The sequence below is a fragment of the Gorilla gorilla genome, chromosome 4 (assembly GCF_029281585.2).
Source record: "Gorilla gorilla gorilla isolate KB3781 chromosome 4, NHGRI_mGorGor1-v2.1_pri, whole genome shotgun sequence".
NCBI classification, from domain to species: domain Eukaryota; kingdom Metazoa; phylum Chordata; class Mammalia; order Primates; family Hominidae; genus Gorilla; species Gorilla gorilla.
In genome coordinates, this window is record NC_073228.2 from 172,625,049 (window position 1) to 172,646,817 (window position 21,769).

General features: G+C 45.8%; 1 protein-coding gene across 1 annotated transcript in view; it reads right to left on the reverse strand.

The window, feature by feature from the left end:
* SLIT3 (slit guidance ligand 3) overlaps positions 1 to 21,769 on the reverse strand; it is a 636,316-nt gene that overhangs the window by 146,643 nt on the left and 467,904 nt on the right. The window contains exons 7-8 of the mRNA XM_019028107.3: positions 10,933 to 11,004; positions 4,969 to 5,132 (exon numbers count right to left, since the gene is read on the reverse strand). Of these exons, the coding sequence (XP_018883652.3) occupies positions 4,969 to 5,132; positions 10,933 to 11,004 (236 nt within the window). The remainder of the gene's footprint in view (positions 1 to 4,968; positions 5,133 to 10,932; positions 11,005 to 21,769) is intronic.

The following is a 21,769-nucleotide window of genomic DNA, read 5'->3' on the forward strand; positions in this document are numbered from 1 at the left end:
ATATTTCAAAATAACTAGAAAAGAGCATTTTGAATGTTCCCACCACAAATTTATGAGGTGACAGACATGCTAAATCCTCTGATTTTTTACATAATATATACATATATTGAAACATCACACTGTACACTATCAGTATGTTCAATTATTGTGTGTCAATTCAAAACAAAATAAAAAAATTTACAGAATATTTTGAAAGTCTGAACAACAACAAAAAAACCTCACTTGGTAAAAGTGCAGAGTCAAAAGCTCCAATGGCCTTGTGAGCATGTGGAAATAAATTAATTCCAGTATTCAAATTAAGCATCCTTACTGGCCTCTGGCCTTTCAAAAGCCAACAACAGACTGCGATGACAATGGGACTCAAGCAATTATGATGAGAATATAAATGAACGTGATTTAAATACCAGAGGCATGATAACTTTGGGAATGGCTAAATAAAGCTAATAATCTCATTCCTGCAATGTCCAATTATGGTGTTTTAATTAAAACCTCCTAAGGAGATGGGTGGCTGGTCATGGCTTACCTTAATTATCTTTGTACTTAGTAACTAGTCCCAAATTAAAAAAAAAGACGATGAAAAGGGAAAGTTTCTTGTTTCTAGAGAGATAAGCATATTTCATTTTTAATAATAAATGAAGTGCTTATTGAGAGGCTATTAGGTTCGAGCTTTGTTCTAGGCATTTGGGGCACCTGAAAAAGCGTACAACGTGGCCCCTCATTACTAGAAGACAAGACTAATGTCTGTAGGAAAGGATATCTCATATTTAAGGCCAAGGGCAGGTAAGTGTGAAACAGATGGACAAACCAATGGGTTCAAATACATTCAGAGCAAAGAGATAACTGATTTAGGAGGTCAACTAATAACCTTGAATTATAAATTGTGACTGGTAGAAACCCTTCCAGATTAAGGTACCAGAAAATTAACAAGTGGAAGGTAAATCATAAAATTTACACCCCCAAATAAACCCTTTAGATAAGGATGAAAAAAAAAAAAACCAACAACTTGCAACTCACGTAACATGAACTTCTTCTCTGGTCTATGATCATGAACTTTGATAAAGTTCTGGTCGGGTTCAGGCCACAAGCAACCAGACACTTCCAGCCATAGGGCCTTAACCTTCCTCTTGAAACAAGAAAAGTTCACAGAAATCCTTTCAGCAGAGGCTGAAGGGAGCCAAGTAGTCAAGTTGTATAACATAGGGAAAAAAGTTAATAAAAAAATAAAGCTCTATTTCCCCACCCTTGTGAAAAATTCCCAATAGTCTCCCCAGGGGAAGAAAATAAATGCCTTCAACTGGAAAGGTACAGTTGACAGAGGAGATGAACTCTGCCAAAGTGCACTGCTAGCAAATTTCTGGGTTAGCTGGAGTGATAAGGACCCCATATCCAGGGCTTCTGGGGAGAAGAAGCTGGACTCCAGACAGCTGGATTTAATTCAAAGGGAGATATCAGGCACTTGGGCAGGCAGAGCCCTCACAGGCTGAGCGAGATAAAGCTCTTTCCTGTCTCTGGAGCCATGTGTTTGGTGAAATTTTTGATACCATTTAAAGGCTCAGGGAGCTTTTCTTATGCTGCCTGGATGGGGACTGCTGGTGATGAAGCTATGCCCAGGGATGGCTTAATTGCTACCCCAATGCCTCTTTTCCTCCTGAGTGGATGACCTCTATTTTGTAAGAGAAGTTCTTGTCTTCAGTTCTTGACTGAATTTCTCCTTTTGTGGTTTAACAGGTGAATAGCTTGAATGAGGGGCATTTGGGGTTTTTGCAGTTAAAAACCACCACAGGGCCGGGTGCGGTGGCTCATGCCTATAATCCCAAGACTTTGGGAGGCCGAGGCGGGTGGATCACCTGAGTCAGGGGTTTGAGACCAGCCTGGCCAACATGGTGAAACCCCATCGCTACTAAAAATACAAAAAATTAGCTAGGCAGGATGGTAGGTGCCTGTAATCCAGCTACTCAGGAGGCTGAGGCAGGAGAACTGCTTGAACCCATGAGGCAGAGGTTGCAGTGAGCCAAAATACTGCCATTGCACTCCAGCCTGGGTAACAAGAATGAAACTGTCTCAAACAAACAAACAAACAAACAAACAAACACCCCACCATAGACAGGTCCATACAAAACAGTATCCTTCAGATGCCTTGTGGGGCTCAGGCATTGGGGCAGGACTGGTTTTCGGTGGTGGCGTGTGGAGTGTGGTCAGTCCTTGAAAATAGCTCTTCTCCTTAACCTCCTTCTCTAGGGCCTCAAAGACTGACCACTCATGTTTCAACTGCACACTCACAGACTGAACCTTCCTCCACATTGCTTCCTCTCAAGGTTTTGTCATTGTCTCACAAAGTGTATTTAACAATTTTTGAAAACGCATTAGGTTGGTGCAAAAGGTGCAAAAGTATTCGCAGTTTTTGCCATTGAAAGTAATGGCAGAAACCACAATTATTTTTGCACCCACGTAATAGCAGAAGTTTTTGGAGGGCATGTTCCACATGCACCTGACTCATGATGGTAGGAGTTCAGTCTTCATGGATGTTCACTGCACCAGGGCCCCCAGATCTTTATATCTGACCTTGACCTTTTCAGAGAGTAACGGCTCACAGCATTCTAGGTGGTAACCCATGGGAGCCTGCTAAGGCACTTAAAGAATCCCTCATGCACAGGGGTCTCAATATGTCCCTGCCCTTAATTCATACGACAGGCAAGAGGGTGGAGGTTAACAGCACAGTCATGTCTGGAGCCTTTGGACTAAATTCTCATGTTCTCAAAAGACACCTGGCTTCATACTAAGAAGCTCCAGGGACCATCACAAGCAATGGGATTAACTGCTATAAACAGAAGTTGATAAAGGTGCTCCCACATAACTATGAACCTGTCTGCTGGACCTAGCCTTTCCAAAGGAGAAAGAGTGAGGCATTCAGATTTAATGGACTTTGGAGGGTCAGCCTTTCTTCCCTGGTTTTGGATCCTGACTGCTGCTGGGTGAGCAATGTCTTGCTGCACCTTTGACAGGAAGGTGCTCTCTGATGAAGTGGTGTGAACGGTCATACACTACATTAAACCTGGCACTCACCTGTAATGATGTGTTTTATCATTCTAATTAGTTTTTCTCACTACCTCTTGGATGACTCCCGTACTCTATAATTATTTCTTTCACTTATGCCAATATTGTACCCTTTGCCGAATAATTACTGTAATTATAGTCACTATATTTGAATTTGGTGCCTGCGTGATAAATGGTTTTATTATATGTGTTTGATGGGAAGTGATTTCTAAGTGGGTGTCTATAGGAAGTTATTGAGGTACTGCTTGAGACATGTTAAAATATTTTCAGATAATAAATAACACGGTAAAATAACAACATGACAGGAGGAAGCGGCAGAGAATGAGATGAAGTTGAATTCAAGGAAAATTCTTGTATATCACAAGTGTGATCTAAGAGCAGAAGAGGCCAGAGAGTTTGCGCTTCTGGCCATACTGGAGTCCAGTAGCCCATGCTGGGCCCAGTAAACCCTTTAGTACTAAAGGTGGGCACCAGTTAGAAAGGTGAGAGAAATGCAGAGCCCACAGTGCTTAAGCTCCCTGGGGTCCTTGTTTCCTCTTGCATGCTAACTCCCCAGACTCAGCCTTTAGCTGAGGCCACTGGGCCCCAATTCTGGGACTGGCTTCCTGGAAATCAAAATACCTCTTTGGGAAATTTCTCAACTGAATGCTTTCTGGTTTTTTTTTGTTTGTTTGTTTTTGTTTTAGGAAGTCAAGGAATTAGCTCTACTTATTTACCACAGAAAAAGGAAGAGTTGGTGAGAATGGAAGGTGCCAATGCAAAGTAAAAGCAAACAAGTAAAATTTGGGACCCTGGCTTTTTTTATTTATTTTTTTAATTTTTGAGACATTTCACTGTCGTGGCCCAGGATGGAGTACAGTGGTACGATCTTGGCTCACTGCAGTCTCCACCTCCCAGGTTCAAGCGATTCTCCTGCCTCAGCCTCCTGAGTAGCAGGGATTACAGGTGCCCGCCACCACGTCCAGCTAATTTTTGTATTTTTAGTAGAGACGGGGTTTCACCATGTTGGTCAAGCTGGTCTTGAACTCCTGACCTCAGGTGATCCACCTGCTTTGGCCTCCCAAAGTGCTGGGATTACAGGTATGAGCCACTGCGCCCAGCCAGGACTGTTTTAAAGCTACATCCCCTGGAAAGATTTTCCTGGGTTACTCAGCCACCTCCCATCCCCAGAGATCTGAGCTGCCTTCAGTTATGTGTCTGCATCATTCTGTTTTCTGTGCCACATAGGCAATCTGTGCTTCTGTTACATTTCGATTACCCACAGATCAAACTCTTATGTTTGCTCAGCACATTTTGTGAGCCCACTAAACTATAATAATTAAGCTCCACTGATTTAGCTTTTACCAAGGGCTGTGTATTATGCTAAGTGCTTTATATGCATTATTTCACTTAATCCTCCCACCTGTTCTTTGAGTTATGAACTATTATTATTTCCATATTGCGGATGAGCAGTAACTTGCCAAAGTCACACACCACTAAGGGACAGAGCTGAGATTTCCAGCCAAGCAGCTGACTCCAGAGCCTACATTATCTTGTCTTCCAATTTCTATGAGCAATGGGACGACAGGAACATGTTTAGCAGATGCTAGAACACCTCCGTTATACCTGTTTCCATTTGATGTGTGGCTCAACAAATGTTCGGTTTCTAGTATCAATGGACTAGGGGGCTGAAAAAGTAGTTCATGAATTCTTTTAGCATTTCCCTTTACCAGATGACATGAGTTTCTGTTTTAAAACCCTTTGAGGCATGTCACAGTTCTTTAAGTGACTACTGAGTACTGAGGACGACCTATGGGGTTCCTTCCACACCAAGCTCTGGGCTAGGGTGTGTGTTCAAGGTCAGGGTGATGTTGTGGGAGCTCATGGGTGGGTGGGTCATAGCACAGGAGGGGAGAGCAGGTAAGGCATCCTCACCTGGGCACACGTACTCCTTCTTCTGCACATCCGCCACGTTGAAGCCCCTCAAATGCACAGGAGCCATGCAGAGTGTGAACTGGCCAACTGTCCGTCGCTGTCGCAGCCAATCCGAGAGCCAGGCCAGGTGGCAGTCGCAGTACAGGTGGTTGGAGTGGAGGCGCCTGGGAGAGGGCGGGACAGAGAGAAGGCATGGTCACAGAGTGAAGTGTGGAGGCTGCCACTGGCCAGACAGAGTGGCCAAAACCCCTGTTGCCCCTTTCTCCAGTGTGAAAATCCCTAGGAGCCCAGGGAAGCAATTCCCTCTGCACTACCAAAAACATGGGAGCCCCAACCCTTTCATTGCCAGGTCACATCCAAAGGATGCCTCCAGGGTTCTGAGCAAAGCTCATTTTTTAATAGCAAGTCCACCCACTTTTCTTTTCACTCAAGCAAGCCTCAGCACATAAGAGAAGGGGAGTGACATTATTACAGCGACATCCTGATTGGAGTCAAACTTACAAAAGGGCTCTTTATTTGTAAATTTCAGCACTTTAGCCAGCATGAGTTACAGGTTGCTTGAAACATGCTTCTCAATCTCAATGCCCCCATCTCCAGTGACATGCAGCTGAGAGACGCTGTTGCCTTTCCCTGAGTTGTTCTTCATTCCCCCACTAAGTGTCCTTTAATAAACCCACTGCATGTAATGCTTGTGGGCTTAAAACCAATACCACTTTGTGTGCACTAGCTGGAGTGAGCAGGCTGCAGACAGAAGGGAAATTTTTAGAGGACGTACCTTCTTTCCACCCTCCCACTTAAATAAGGTGTTGTCTGTACCAGACTCTTGCAATCCATAGCCATCTCTCCACAGTGCCCTTGCTTTCCTTCCTGTGTTCAATTCTGTCTGGTGTATTTGCTATTCTGACTGATTCAGGTATGGCTGAAAATATTTTCTAACCAGTTCTAGGACGCTTCGGCTTTCCCCCTCTGGTAGCTGTGGTTCCGGATGAATTTCTTGCCCCTGAGTAGATAAGAATCGCTGGAGGGATCTGTGTGTTTCACTTCTGAGGGGAATCCCATCAAGTTAAGTGACTTGAACTTCCTTTCCACTACCAGGGAGGCAAACTAAGGATATCCAGGGGCTTCTAAGGCAAACTACGGATATTCCAGGTTCTTCCCCAAGGTCTCTCTATCAGGGGTTTCCCATTTCCACGTTCCCTACAACCCTAGGTCACTAGAAGTTGGTAGTGGGTAAGTTTTCATCACGTCAGCTTGTCATGTACTTGCATTTCGGATGCACATTTTAAATGCCTAAATCCTGGACATGCTAATCAGCTAGCAGTATATAAAGACTTTCAAGTAGTCTGTGTCAAGCCAGTTATTACTGAGTGTCAGCCCTGTGGAGAGGCTCAAGCCCCCTCCACGCCTGGAATAGAGAGAGCTGAAGGGCTCTTGACCAAGCTCCACTTAGTGTAAGGTCAACATTGCCAAACACTGGCCAAGTGCAGCTACCTCCTGCTGGATGCCAGCAGGGCCTTCCTGCCACTGTGTGGGCAAAAGCCTCCCATAGGCCTGGGCCACTGGGGCCTTGGCCGCCGCAGGGGGCTCCAGAACCCATCATATCAGATAGATTAAATGAACCTATATCCCATATAAAATGTAATTTTTTCTGCTAACAATTTTGAAAAAGACTTTTATGATTTTGTTTCAAAAATAATTAATCTGGATGTAATTTCCTTTTTGCATTTCCCAGTGGGTTGCACACACTTTCACAGGCTCCTGGGCCCAAGATACAGTGAGTACAATGGGTCCCACGCAGTTCTCCCCTTTGAGTTTGAAAGCTTGGAGTTCTTGGGCTGAAGCGAGCACTGCTTGCTCTTAGCCTGGACTCTGGAAAGAAGTGAGACAGGCAGGAAGGGGTTGGCGAACCAGAATCCTAAGCTGGTGGGAAGGACCTCAGTTCTAGGAGGGAAAGCAAAACCTCTGTTTATTCATTAAGCATTAACCACTTTGTGCCAAAAACAGAGAGGAGGCTTAGCAGTGGACTTTCAGCTGACTTTTCACCGGGTATAAATGTTGCCCAAGGAACACGGCAACAGTAGGTCTGTCTGGGACAAAGCAGACCACAGGGCAGGCTGCTGTGGCATGTGCAGGCTGAGGTGCCGTTCTTTTGTGTGCTGGGAGAAGCAGAACCTTTTAATGAGTGTTTGGCTTTTATTTGGAAAGGTGGTTGCCCTCTTGTGCAGTGAGGCGTGGAAGCTGAGGCAGCAGGGATTCTCTATGAGCCAAGGAGCGTGGGTGCATGTGGCGGATCACAGATCAATGCAAACAAATTCCCGTCGGTTCCGATCAAGGGTAAGAGATCAATGCAACAACAAAAATGACGTTTAGGTAAGTCAGATCCTTACTGAGCTGATTAATTTCTGGGATAATAAAAATGTCAGAGGTTTCCCTTTTGGAAGATTCTATTAGGTTGATCCTGTCTCAATCCTGGCTGGCTGGCCCCAAGCTATCTCTCTTCTTAATCTTGATACAGATAGTTCCTATCCCTTTGTCCGTCTTAATAGAAATTTTTCTCCTCCCAAGAGCACCAGAGAAAAGAGGTGACCCAGACTGATTTGGAGCCATCAGAGGGCTCTCGTCAAAAGCCCAGGGCAGTGGGGTCCAGGGTGGTGAACAGACTCCACTCCCTCTTCTTGGAATTGTATCCACCAGAAATGCTAAAAGAGTCAAGCTGGGTAGATTCTTGCCTTTCACAACATGTTTGGGAGATCAAGTTAAGCAATACCATGTCAAATAGTAAAAGAAAAATAATCATAATGAGCATGAAATTAGAGCTTAGGCACTGTCAGGGGTAGCGCTAATCCTCTTGAGTGAGAAGGGACATTATTTTAATTACTTTCAATAGTTTTGGTGAGGTGTGATGGCAACGACACAAGGGAGGGTGGCCTCCATAGGCTCCTGGGCTGTGCAGAGGCTCTTATCCCCCTTCTTCTGTTCACCTGGCACCTGCTCTTCTGCTTTTGTTCCTGATGAATGGCCTGAGCTCAGGCTGTGATGGCAAACTGCCTGAGTCTGACACTGGCTCCGTGCTTTCTGACTTTGACTTCGGGCAGCAATTTAACTCTGGGCCTCAGTGTTATCATCTGTCAAATGGGGATATTAGTGGTGCCTCCTTCCTAGGGCTGCTGTGAGAATTGAAATGATTCATGGGAAGTGCTTAGTACAAGGCCTGGCACGCAGCAAACCACTGAAGAAATGTTCACTGTTAATTACGACTGAGAGGAGACTAGCTCCAGACTTCACTCTCTTCCCAGCCCATGGCCCTGCCTGGACAAGGCTGCAGTTTCTCATTTAGATACTGTAGCACCGAGGTGGCTAGGTGGGTCCTGCATGTTGTTCTGCAATCTTTTGCTGATGGACACATCATATTCCATGTTGATGAAACCACCTCTACAGAACATAAGGTGAACGAATACAAATGCCAATTTATAAAAGGTGCCTTTTAGCCACAGACGCTAAATTAAATTTCCAGCAAATCCTTTTAGAGAGGGTCAGTGTTCATTTTCTATAAAATGTGGCTTTCTGAATTCAATATAAAAGCTTTCCTTTAGAAATCCCATTTATGGCTTCCTTCCTCTCTCCTCTTCCCCGCTTCTCCACCACCACCAGCCGTCCCCCCCAACCCCATACACACTTTAATTACAGTGAAGGGGGATTAGTCAGCTCAAATCTCCAGGGAGTTCTGTACAGAGCCATCTCTGAAATTAAACTAAAGAGAAAATGGCAGCAGGCAGGGAGCAAAGAGAACAGACGAGATTGATTGATTGATCTGAACTCATCAGATGAATGTTCGGGATGGCAGAGAAGAATGACAACAGAAACCAGTAGAAAAAAACCCTCCTGTTCTCTTCCCCCTCCCTACTGCAGCCCAAACAAAGTACCCCAGATCCAGGCCTAACCCTGTCCCCACAACTCCCAGGGAATGAGCCCAGCTTCTGTTATTGCTGCTTCTAAACTGAAAATAACAAAGAAGGGAAGGATAAATCACAGGAACAGCTCACAGGAGCTGGATGGCTGATTCCTGCAGGTGAGAGTCATTTTTCTTCGATGCAACCCACATGTCTGGGGTAATGCAGGCCCAGCACCCTGAGGCGCACTCTTGGCTTCTTGCCCAGAAGCCCTGGGTCCCACTTTTCCCCAGCTCATCTGTGGTTTGCTGGGAACTTTGAAGAGGTCTTTGAAGACCAAATGGCTTCTTAAAATTCCATTACTGCACTACCCTATTTTAAGAGGGAGGGAAAGGAACAGATTTTCTTGGCTGAGTTATGCTTTTGAATGAGGGATCCAGGAAAGAATTTGGGAAGCAAAGATGGAAGCAGGGCTCAGATTATTATTCTTTATAATAACAAGTATTTGTTGTGTGCACACCATGTACCAGGCACTTTATGTGTTAAACTGCACTTCATTCTCACAGCAACTTTGAGGCAAGCATTCATGAACTCACTTTCCTTGAAGCACAGAGAAATGAAGAAACTTGCTCAAATTAAGTGGCAGAGCTCCCATTTAAACTCAGGCCTAACTGCAAACTCTGTGTCCTTCTTAGGGTTCTCTGTATTACCTCTTTATATAAATTGCTTCTTTGGTCTTTGTTTTATCTTTGCCTGAAGATAAAGTTGCTTTCTCATGAATACAGTGGTTCTCAAACTTTATGAGCATTAAAATCTCCTGGAGGGCTTATGAAAAACAGATTGCTGGGTGCCATCCCAAGAGATGCTGATCTTGTATGTCTGGTATGGGGCCTGAAATCTTGCTTTTCTAACAAGTTCTGGGTGATACTGATGCTGCTGGTCTAGGGACCCCACTGTGGAAGCTCTGCTCTAAGGATTTCCAAATCTCATGGATTGTACAGGCAGCACAGATCAGATGGCTGCTTGGAACTTTCAGTCCGGATTTCTGATCGTGTGATAATAATGTAACAATCAATATCATTTATTGTCTACTGCTTGCCAGGCACTTTAAATATCTAATTTCATCTGATCCTCACCACCATTCCTATTTATAGAGGAGGGAACAGAGGAAACAGAGCTAATAAAGGGGACTGCAGGAATTCTAGCCCTTGGCCTTGGCCCTAAATGTTTTTGGCTGACACCCTTGGGAGCTGGCTCTCCCTGACCAGTGTGAGGCAAATACCACTGAAGCTCCGCCAACACAAGCCAAGTATCAAGTCTGAACCTCTCTGGAAAGGCTGACAGAGTCCACTTACAGAGAAACTTACAAAGAGGTTCCTGACTGGGAGCAGAGGGGAACTCCCCAGGTAATAAGAGCACTAGAACTGCTCTCGGTATTGGTCACGATGAGGAGATTTGTTTCCTGAGTATGCACCCTGGAAAACTTAAGCCCACCTAAGACATCAAAGGTAAAGAACCAAGTATGAGAAAGACGCCATTCTAATGTCAGAATATCATCCAGGGAGCAGGTGAGCAGGGAAATGTGCTGGGTGGGGGCTGGGTGGGTGGAGAGAAGGAGTGACTCTCCCGTACTGTCATTCCTCAGGGGAAAACCATTGTAACCACTGGCAATCTGACAGAACTGCTGATGTTACGTGACATTAGGTAAGCAAATGGTGAATCATTCAGTCAGGGTTCTATATGCTTTGTGACAATGTAAAATTAATCTCTTCTATCAGGACGGAAAACATGCACACAACACAGGAAGAATTCCCACAGTTCTAGGGTAAGAGAAATGAGTCTGTCTGACGCAGAATGGTGGTTCAGAACCATGGTTGGTGGCACCATGACCTGTCTCTACATCTACCCTCACTCGCCAAGGCACTCCTTGGTTAATAGCAGAAGAAGGAGGAATTTGAATGTAGGAACCATCTGCCTAGTCATAGCATGGTAGGTTTGACAAGCAGCTTAGAGTGCTGCACTTTGGGCGTGAGGTAGGGAGAAAATGGGAGAGATGCATGGACTTCTTACTCACAGAGTTCGGATCTTCGGCATGTGGTTGAAGCTGGTGACCAGGATGCGACTGATGTTGTTGTTGTTGAGGGTACTGTGGAGATAGAGAAGGGAGATGGTCAGCCAGGCAGCAGCAGGGGAGGCACCAAGATGCTTGTAGAAGGTGCGGGGAGGGATGGTTGTGACTGCAAGACCGTGAGTCAACAGTCATGGCCCAGCCAGTGGAGCAGCTGAAGACAAGTGGACAGGTCTCCAGACGAGAAGAGCATGCCCTGACTTTTTTATTCAGGTGGAGCCCTCCTTCCCTCTACTGTCCTCTCAGGACTTGCCTACCCACCTTGAGTAAGAGTATCGCTTCCTGAAACCCTCCTATGCACTGAGTGCTTCATTATAACATCTCTAATTCTTACATCTACAATGCCAGTTACCTATTCCTGTCCTCGGTTTATGGAGAAGGAAACAGATATGCTTAATAACACACAAATCTACAAATGTGTTATCCTCATATTATGGATGAGGAGGCTGAGCCACAGGGAGGCAAAATAAGTTTTCCAAGAACAATCACTGCAAAGCTCTGGAGGTGGGATCTGAGTCCAGCACTACCTTGCTGCATTCTCCTTGTCCCTCCCATTGCATGTGTTGCCTCGCACAGGATGCTGTGAGGATAGGTGATTCTGTATTTTCGACTCTTTATTTCTGTATTTCTGACTCTTTCAGCACATCTAATCTTTTTATTTTGAGACGGGGTTTCGCTCTTGTCACCCAGGCTGGAGTGCAGTGGCACGATCTCAGCTCACTGCAACCTCCGCCTCCAGAGTTCAAGAGATTCTCCTGCCTCCGCCTCTCAAGTAGCTGGAATTATAGGCGCCTGACTAATTTTTGTATTTTTAGTAGAGACAGGATTTCACCATGTGGGCCAGGCTGGGCTCAAACTCCTTGACCTCACATGATCCACCCCGCCTTGGCCTCCCAAAGTGCTGGGATTACAGGTGTGAGCCACTGTGTCAGCCTTCAGCACATCTAATCTCAAACAAGTCTGTGAGCTCTGCGCATCTCTTCTTTCTGGTGCATCTCTACGACCATGAATGGAGCTCCTACAGTGCATGTTAGCTCTGACAGGTACTTTTGTGCAGGGAAAAGCAAAGAGAAAGGTGTGAGCTACATAAATGAACCAGACTGAAATGAGGCTGTTGAAGAATGAAGCCAGGCTATAGGCAAGTACCCGGGCTTACCCTTCTGGAGAAACCTATTATGGAAGCTTAGGGAAAGCATGGCACCTAAGGAAGGCCATCTGCAGAGGCAGAAACATCACGTAGCAGGAGGGCCTTTTGCATCAGTTACTTCAGTGACTACCCAGGTGGAGAGACATAATATGTGGGGAAGTCAGGCCTAGCTCTCAGCTCCCTGACCCCACACCTGCCTCACTATACCTCCCAAAGAGGAAGAGTTGGATACAGCCCTTGGTACAATTCCTCATGGTGGCCACTTGTTCCTGTGCCCTTCTATTCTCCGCTCCTCCCAGAACCACATCAGACATCCCTTACTCAACAATCCAATTCCTCTTACCCTCTCCTGAGCCTCCATGGGTCCCTACTGGCCCAGGAAGGACCCTTTCTTTGGAAGCCTTCATGGGTTAACCCAGATGTCTTTTGCCCTTGGCTTTTCGTAAACACATTATCTTCCTCTTCAAATGCCCTCTACATCATACATCTGCAAAGGCAGGACCATTTTCTATCCTGTGCATTACCATAGCCTCATGTCCTGCTCTGTACATGGTTGAAATCAAATCCTACTACTTCCGAATTGTGTGGCCTTGGGCAAGTTATCAATATCTCTTATCTGCAGGTTCTTTATTTGTGGGAGGAAACAGGTAATGGTACCCACCTCACAGGCTGGTAAAAGGCTTAGCATGGGGTATGTGCTCAGTAAGTGGAGGCCACTATGTTACTGACATTCATGGAGATAATCTAGTCCTGGCCTGGCCTATTATATTCCCCTCTACTCCAACCCCCATGGAAATAGAGGTTTACTCAGCATACAGTGCCCCCCATATTCTCCATCCTACCCAAAGGGACCTGTAACAACTCCTTCTCCAGCCCCTTGTGAGCCCAGTCCAAAGCAGGATTCCAGTGGCCTCACCTCCCTTGCCCCAGACTATTCGTGTAATCCCCCACATCTACTTATCATCTGCGTGGTGAAAGGCACAGAACCTAATTCTTTTTTGTCCCTCCCTCCCTCCCATATTTACTGTGCACCTACCATGTGTCTGACACTGTTAGGCATATGGGATGGTAAAGAAGAATGAATAGACAAAATTTACATTGCCTGCTTCTGCCTACCTTATGACTTCACTAACTCACCAATGCAGGTATTTGGCATTTTATGAAGTTGAGCCCACTTAGCTGTTTTGTTTCATATGGCTTCTTTTCTGTGTGTGTGTATGTGGGGAGATGCTCAGTGGGGGATAATCTATCCTGCCTCTGTCCATCCAGAAAGCTTCCAGAATATCTCATCAAACAACACTGAAGAATTTGTCACTGCTATCAGACCAGGCACTCTGCCTTGGCAGGGAGCTTCCTGGGGGTGAGGGCTATGCTTCTCTCCCCTTCTTCATTGGATTAGAAATGCCTCCAGGGCAGAAATGATGCCTCCATTTCACCTTCTGTCCATTTCAGAGTTCTGGGCTCCACACTTAGGGGAAACCAAGTTAAGGTTGCTGACTGACCACCAGACAAAAAAATCTGAGCATCCTCCCTATCTTTCAAAGAGCAAGAACCCTTTGCAGAGAAGGGGCTTCTTTCCAAGCACACCCAGTCATTCAACATCAGGTGGAGTTCACAGCCCGGCTCTAATTTAGCTGAATATACAGTAAAATTATAAGCAGGGCCTCAACTATAACTGCATCCGGCAGTAGTCCGGCAGCGATGACTTATTAATGTATTACTACACTGATATTTAAATGTGAGTCGTAATGAGTGCTATAAAACATTTACGATAATAGCAATTATTCCAGAACCAAAATGACTAAACACAGTATTCAGACTTTCATGATTTGCTGCTTGGGGCTGGCCAGCCCGGGGATGTCAGACGGTTGGTAACCTCTCAGACGCTGATTGCTACGACAGCTACAGTTTTCGTTTCCCTAATAAACACAGATTTATTTGATTTCCAGTCTTGGCAGCTTTTGCCCACACACAGAGTACTGCATTCTATTTGGTTCTTGTGGCGATGCCTAAGTAGCTGGCATTCAATGAAGGAATTGTTGTTACAACCCCCATGCCAAAGAGAGGTGGTGAGCATGGACCTCGAAGGCAGAGACTAGTTTAGACTGGCTCTGCCACTTACAGCCTATGCAACCATGGGTAAATTTCTTAATCTCATTACGTTTCCTCCTTTGTAACATGGAGATAATAATAGCACTGGGCTCATAGAGCTTTAGTGGCAATTAGATGAGATGTTACTGATAACTGCTAACATTAACTGAGAGCTTATTATATGCCAGACGGGCTCTGAGCTAAGGGTACTGCATTGTACCGTTTCTTTTCTTTTTCTGAGACAGAGTCTCGCTGTGTCGCCCAGGCTGAAGGGTAGTGGTGTGATCTCGGCTCACTGCAACTTCTGCCTCCTGGGTTCCAGCAATTCTCCCTGCCTTAGCCTTCTGAGTAGCTGGGATTACAGGTGCCCACCACCACGTCTGGCTAATTTTTGTGTTTTTTAGTAGAGACAGGGTTTCGCCATGTTGGCCAGGCTGGTCTTGAACTCCTGACCTCAGGTGATCCGCCTGCCTAGGCCTCCCAAAGTGCTGGGATTACAGGTGTGAGCCACCATGCCCAGCCTGTATCGTTTCATTTAATTCCTCCAATTATCCCATGAGGCAGGGACTTTTAATATCACCTCCATTTCATGATTGAAGCATGTGGTAGTGCCAAGATTTGAATCCAAGCAAGACTGAGTCCAGGAATGAGGCCCATGTTAGTTTCCTATGGCTGCTGTAACAGATTACCACGGATTTGGTGGCTTAAAGCACCACACATTTATTCTCTTACAGTTTTGCAGTCAGAAGTCTAAAATGGGTTTCTGGGGTGTGTTTCTTTCAGGGGAGAATTTGCTGCCTTGCCTTTTGCAGCTTGTAGAGACCACCCATGCCCCTTGGCTCATGGCTGCTTCGTTGCATCACTTCAACCTCTTCTTTTTGTTACTCAACGATTTTTTAAAAAATATATTTGAACACAGCTCCAAACAGCCATTGAAGCCTCTTGCTTCTGTTGTCACATCTCCTGACACTCACTGTGATCTCCATTTCCTGGGACCTTCCTCTTACAAGGCCCCTCGTGATTACCCTTAGAGCTTATCTGAACAATCCAGGATAACTCCTCCATCTCAGGATCCTTAATGTTGTCCCATGTGCCAGGTCCCTTTTGCCATGTAAGACAACATTCATAGGTTTCTGGGATGAGGTCATGGACATCTTTGGGGGCCTATTAGCTCAATGCCAGGGTACTGAGGCAGGACAAGGGCTCCCCAGGCGGGATGAATACATGAAGATTCACATAATGGACAGCTCCAGGGGTTGGCAAACAACTGCCCACAAGCCTAATCCCATCCAATGCAGCCTGTTTTTGTAAAACTGGATTCACTTTTGTATTGTCGATCTGCTTTTGCATTACAATAGCTGAGTAGTTGACACACAGACCATATGGCTTGCAAAGCTAAAATATTTTCTATCTGGATTTTTATAGAAATTTTGTTGGCCCTTGGCTGCTGTAGAACTGAACCATCCTGTCTCTGCCTTTGTCAGTGATTAAATGTGATAAGCTAGGCAAGGCACATAACTGCTCGGAAAGAAGAGTGGTTTAGGTCAGAGGCATTCAAAACTTAAAAACCACAAAAAACATTTTCAGAAATCCCAACTGGCAAGTAGTAGCATTGGGATTCAAAAGCAGGTAGTCTCACTCCTACCTTGGAAGATCAGTCCCGCTCTTTCTAGAACCTGCAATGCCGTGATGGAATCGGAACCTAGGGGAAGGCCCTGCTCAAGAGAGAGGACAGGTGACTCCACCTTGGGTTGTGCATGGAAGGAACTTGGGCAGTGGTTCTCAAAATGTGGTCCCCAGACTGGGTGCAGTGGCTCATGCCTATAATCCCAGTACTCTGTGAGGACACAGCGGGAGGACTGCTTGAGCCTAGGAGTTTGAGACCAGCCTGGGCAACATAGGGAGACCCTGTCTCTACCAAAAAAAATGAAAAATAAAATAAATACATTAAAAAAATAAAAATTAGCTGGGTATGGTGGTGAGCACCGGCAGTCCCAGCTACTTGAGGGGCTGAGGTGGGAGGATCACTTGAGCCTGGTAGGTCAAGGTTGCAGTGAGCCAGGATCATGCCATTGCACTCAGCCTGGGTGACAGAGTGAGATCCTGTCTCCAAAAAAAAAAAGAAAAGAAAAGAAAAAAGAAAAAAAAAATGTGGTCTCTAGACTAGGCCTATCACCTGGTAACATGTTGGAAATGCGTATGCTCCAGCCCCTACTGAATCAGGAACCCTGGGGTGGGTCTCAGCCTTGGGTGTTTAATGAGCTTTCCAGAGGAGTCTCATGCAAGTTCGTGTTGGAAAACCACTGAACTACGGAAAAAGCTAAGAATAGAGCCTTTACTTAAGTGTAGAGGGTAGTATACAGGATGCTCTTTTGCAGCAACTAGGACTGAAGGCCTCTTCTGGGGCAGGTGTGGTGTTTCCCCACTTAGGAAGAAGCCTAAGCTCTGAAATCAATGGAGATGGCTGTAACCACCCTTGGAGAGCTCCAACTTGGCTTCTGCCCCTGGCTTCCACTGTTCCCTTCTGAGTGTCAACGTGGGGCTCTCCATTGCATCCCTCAAGATAGCCATCTTTGATCTGGAGGAGACACGTCCAGCTGCAGCCACCCCACCCTGGCAACCTTAATAAGGCTGACGTTTCCCTCTGTCTCCTCCGATTAGGCCATCGCTTTTTCACTCTGTGCTTTCCTGGCTCTGGGTGTAATCTGCGTGTTGTGTGTCCATAACACCATGTAATTGGCTCTAATGCAACAATATTATCTGTGAGCAGGCATCACATAATTGCAAAACCAGGCATCTGCAGTAAGTGCCACTGCAGCCTCTCTGCAGCCTCTCTGTGTGCCAATCTTCCTGTGGGTATTCTTGGAATCTCTCCTCTTCCCATCCACATAGGTGGGGATCCAGACTCCTTGGGTCCAATAGACCCTCTTGGTGGGCTGGCCCACTCATGTCCTGTCTCAAGGCAGATAGACTTCTCCCTAAGTCTACGTAAGCAAGCTGGTTTCCTCCTTAATGGCCCCCAAGAAGGAGACTCTTGGTAAGTCATCAGCCACCATGACGACAGGATGTCTATTTAATAAAGTGGGCTGAGACATGCCCTGAGTTGTACTTACAAATGTGGGCATCCAATGGCCAGCACAGCAAGCCTAGAAGAAAGTGTAATCTCTGCCAGTGCCTACCGTGAATTAACAGAGGTGGATGCAGCCAAAGTACCAGACGCCTTTCCTGAAGAGCAGCTGAGAGTATAAGTCCTGTGGCCGGACCCTGTGAGAAATACCTAAATCACAGGCAGGGGACGATGTGCACAGAGGGGTTCTGGCAGTGTGCGGACCTCAAGGGGAACTCACTGCTGGCCCTCCCTCTTGCTTGGCTCAGGCAGGGCAAGAGGAATGAAACTGGGGACACTACAGATTCTTGGGGCTGTCCTTTATGTGCCTGCTCTCTCTGGCTCACAGGTCAAAGCAAGCCACTCTTCTCAGTCTTGCTGGGCAGCTGCTGATGGGCAGCCAACATGGGACCAGGAATCAGGGCCTACTGCTGATGACCAGGCCCTACGACACTCAGGTCCTAAGAGTGATCGTTATTGGCTGACTCAGCTCTATTAGAATCTGCATGGATGGCTTCTCTTTGTGGACTTGGCCCCAGGAGAGCATACACTGAATGCTCAACCCCACTCTCTCAACCTCGGGTTGAGAGGGGCATCCCCAAGCCTCCCGCTCAGCCCAGGGCCTCCATCCTCAGCACCTCCTCCTAAGTACGCTATCATTTTTAAGTGAAACTCCCTTTACTGTTTCCCTCATCTGCAGGTTGAACTTGCCTTTCTCATCCAGCTGTACACTGCTCTAATGTGCCTGGGGGCTCTAGGAAGCTCCAGAAACCAGGAATAAGAACAATGCAATAAAGCATCCTTAGAGAAAACCTAAGCAGAATAGTATACGTTCTCCTGTGAACACACTACTTTCCTCTAATGAGCTAGACTAGTCAAGGATATTGCTTTGAAGCTTGCCAAAATCTTCCAATAAAGGTATCTATGATGTTCATAATAGCAGAAATAATGCTGATACTATTTATGAAGTGTTTACTAAGTCCCAGCACTAGCCTGAGCACTTTTCATACATTATCTCATTTAATTCTCCCAACACTCCTGAGATATTATTACTTCCACTTGGAAGCCCAGGAAATGACATAAACTCTGCTCAGATCTCACAGCTAGAGTTGCGGAGCCAATATTCAAAGCCCAGAGGTGTGACACCAGGACCTATATTTTTCATCATTACACAAAACTGCCTCTTACAGGATTGTCTTCAGACAGACAGATGTCACCTTTCCAGCTTCCACATTTTTCCAAGGTGGAGGTGAATCACATGAGTTTGTGAGGGACCCATCCTTTACTGGTCCCAGAAGTGGCAGGGAACATGGTGTTGGCCTCACTGCTGAGGCTGCTCCAAGGCAAAAGCACTAGACAGCCCTCCTCCTGTCCAAGGGGCAGGGACAGCTCAGCACAGACAGTGAGGGAGGTAGGAGAGGCAACGTAGGGCAGAGGACAACTAGGTCCCAAAGGCGTCTAAGGTCAAGGTTTGGCTAACACGTATCAGTGTTGCCAAAAGCCTAGTGGCCCTTACCGTTGGATGGGTTAACTGGAATTTTTAAGAATACCCTGTAGAATAGAAAGTACGGATTTGCCTGCTCCTTAAGCAAAGCTTCTCTTTTGCTTGTTTGGAGTGGGCGATGGGTCTCCAAGGGCATATAAGGCGGGAGGAATAAGAGAGATTTGTGGGGGTGGGGGAGAGTGGAGGGAGAGGTGAGACAAGGGTGGGAAGCCATCTCTTTCGCATTACCTGCTTTCCTGGACTATCCTGGGTGCTGCATATTACTGAGTTCCTTGATCTCCCTGTGGACCGTTTAAATTAAAGCTCATAACCATTGTGTGGGCATATAATGAAAACAACTGATGCTGCACTGATTAGTCCATTACTCTCAACTGTTAGAAAACATAATGATCTCACAAGGGGCCTTATTCACTGACGTATAGCAGTCGAGCTCTCATTTGACACCTCAAATTAGCAGCCAAAGCAATAACAGCTGGGGTTTTTGTCTCAATATTTGTACCCGACTCTAAAGTGATTTGGCACCGGGTGAGCGTTATTTTTAAACACACAGCTCTCACCGCCAAGTAACATTTTAAATGGTCTCCAGGTGTCATGTAAAACCTACAGAAATAAATAAAAACAATCAGCTGCCAATTTGGGCCTTTGATAATACAGATTCCTTAACAAAAGGGCTTGTCTTTGGTTCTTTTATTATATATTCATATTATGACAGGCAGAAATTCGTCTCCATCCACTCGGCAGAGCCTCGGTGTTCAAAGAAAAACAATACCTCCGAAAAATGTTAAAAGTGGAAGATCAAAAGAGAAAGATAAATCCTCAAATCCTGTCACTACTCAATCAGATCCTGTGTTTGGCGGTCCCTTGACTCCGAAGAACTCCTTACTCATTTACTGAGATGATCACAGATACTGCCTAGCAGTGATTCAGAATGGCTCAACTGCCTTCCAGTGATGGAGCTTATTTTAAAATGTACTTTAAATGACCATGTGAATGAGACGGCCTTGGTCTCCCAATTCTGTTTCATCATCTACAGACTGAGACCATGGACAGTCTTGACTTAGAAATCAGGCAATTGCCAACGTGTCCACAGATGCAAGAGTGACCTCCAACTTACATTACTGGACAGGTGAGTTTGCAGTTGAAAAGGGAAGAAACAGGCAATTTCCACCTCAGCTGCATTTGGTGCCTAGCCAGTAAGAGAGGAAGAAGAGGGACATTTTGAAAATATCCATGAATGTGTATACTAGGCGTGGGCAGAGAGCAAGTCTGTTTCATGTAGTTACATAGCCAGAGCCTGGCCCAGTGTTTGGCACGTAGGAAGCCTCACTGTTTACTGAATGGGTTGGCGAATATCAAAGCATGAACGGTCAGGTTTTTGGCATCTTTTGATACAAATAAATTTCCACTCTGAACAGCCTTCTGGGCTAATCCAGGAGTACAAACACAATTGCCTACGGGAGTGAGGCTTGTCATATAAGTGAGTGAGCTGCGTGGGGACTGTCGTAAACCCAGCCTTACTAAATGGGATCGTCACTTCTTGTTTCAAGAGACTGTGTTATGCTGGAATGGGGGTGCAGCATTGCCAGTTCTTCCCTTTTGTTATTTTTAAAGAGAAAGCCAGACATCTAGAATTTTCATATGAGGTCTCCTGGTTTTTTAATATTGGCAGCTAAAACACCTTGAGTATCAAAACCCACAAATGAAACACCTGGGGGCTGGATCTGGCTTGCAGGTGCCAGTTTTTGGTCTCCGAACCAAACAAATTCATTCAATAATTTAAATCAGAAAAAAATATAGTAAGAAAATCAAAGTGCTTCAATGGCATTATGGTGAAATGTAGTTGAAACCTTCCTTCTACACTGCAACTCCCAAAGGGCAGCCACCAGTGATGAATTATCTTTAAATGATTGTAAATTATTCATTGTTTCTCCCCCCACAACCATCATTACTTGGGGACAAAGAGCCCTGAATAAGTTTCTGTTTCTAAAGGTAAGACTGTTTTCCACCAGGCAGGTGAGCTCTTGTCTGGTTTTTGCATGCTACTCATTAGTTCTGTGGCCAAACATATAGGTCACTTTTTGTGGACAGTCGAAACTGAGCCACTTCAGAGCTGTTAGAAAAAGCTGCACAGGGTGCATGAGGCTCTGTTCCTGGGCTGAGATGCCAGAGAGGTCCTGCTTTTTATCCTCTGATATTTGCAAGGGAGGGAGTCTCCCAGGAAGCTGAGTGCAATTTACAGCTTGGGCTAACTGGGCTCAGCAATGGGCAGGGGACTCCAGTGCTTACTCAACGGGTTTCTGGTCATCCCTGGCAGCCAGGGATCAATGATGTGGAATCTGGTCTCTTCCAGACTGCCATCTGACTGGACAATCTATTGGGCACTAGAGTGGCCATTTCCCAAGCAGTGGCCAAAGGCCTGGAAGGCCCTAGAAAGGGAGGGTGTTGTCCTCATGCTGAATGCAAAACGTTCCCTCTAGCAAAATGCTAGAGATTAAGAGGTGATGGCATGAACAGGACATGAAAGCTGGCTTCACTTACTATTGTTTCCTGTCTGCTAATATAGGGGCAAGCAGACAGCAATAAAGAGAACTGGATAAAGAGCCAAAAGACTTGCTTTCTGGCCTGGTTCTTCCACGAATTTTTCCTATGGCTGTGGGCAAGTCATTTAACCTTTGTGAGGGAGTTTCTTTTTTTTTAAATGAAGTGGTGGAACCAGCTGACCTCCAGGGTCTTTCTAGCCTAAAATTTCACTCTCTAATTCCAATTGGGTTGTGCTGGCTCTAAAATAGCATTTCTGGATTGGGAATCGTTTTCCAGATGTTAGAAGAAGTGGTCATGGATGCCTAGATCTGCCCAGCTCTGCACAGACAGGACATCTGGCCAAAGTCTGGAAGTCACAACCAGCCCCCAGTGTGCAGCATGTGAAAACAGTGAG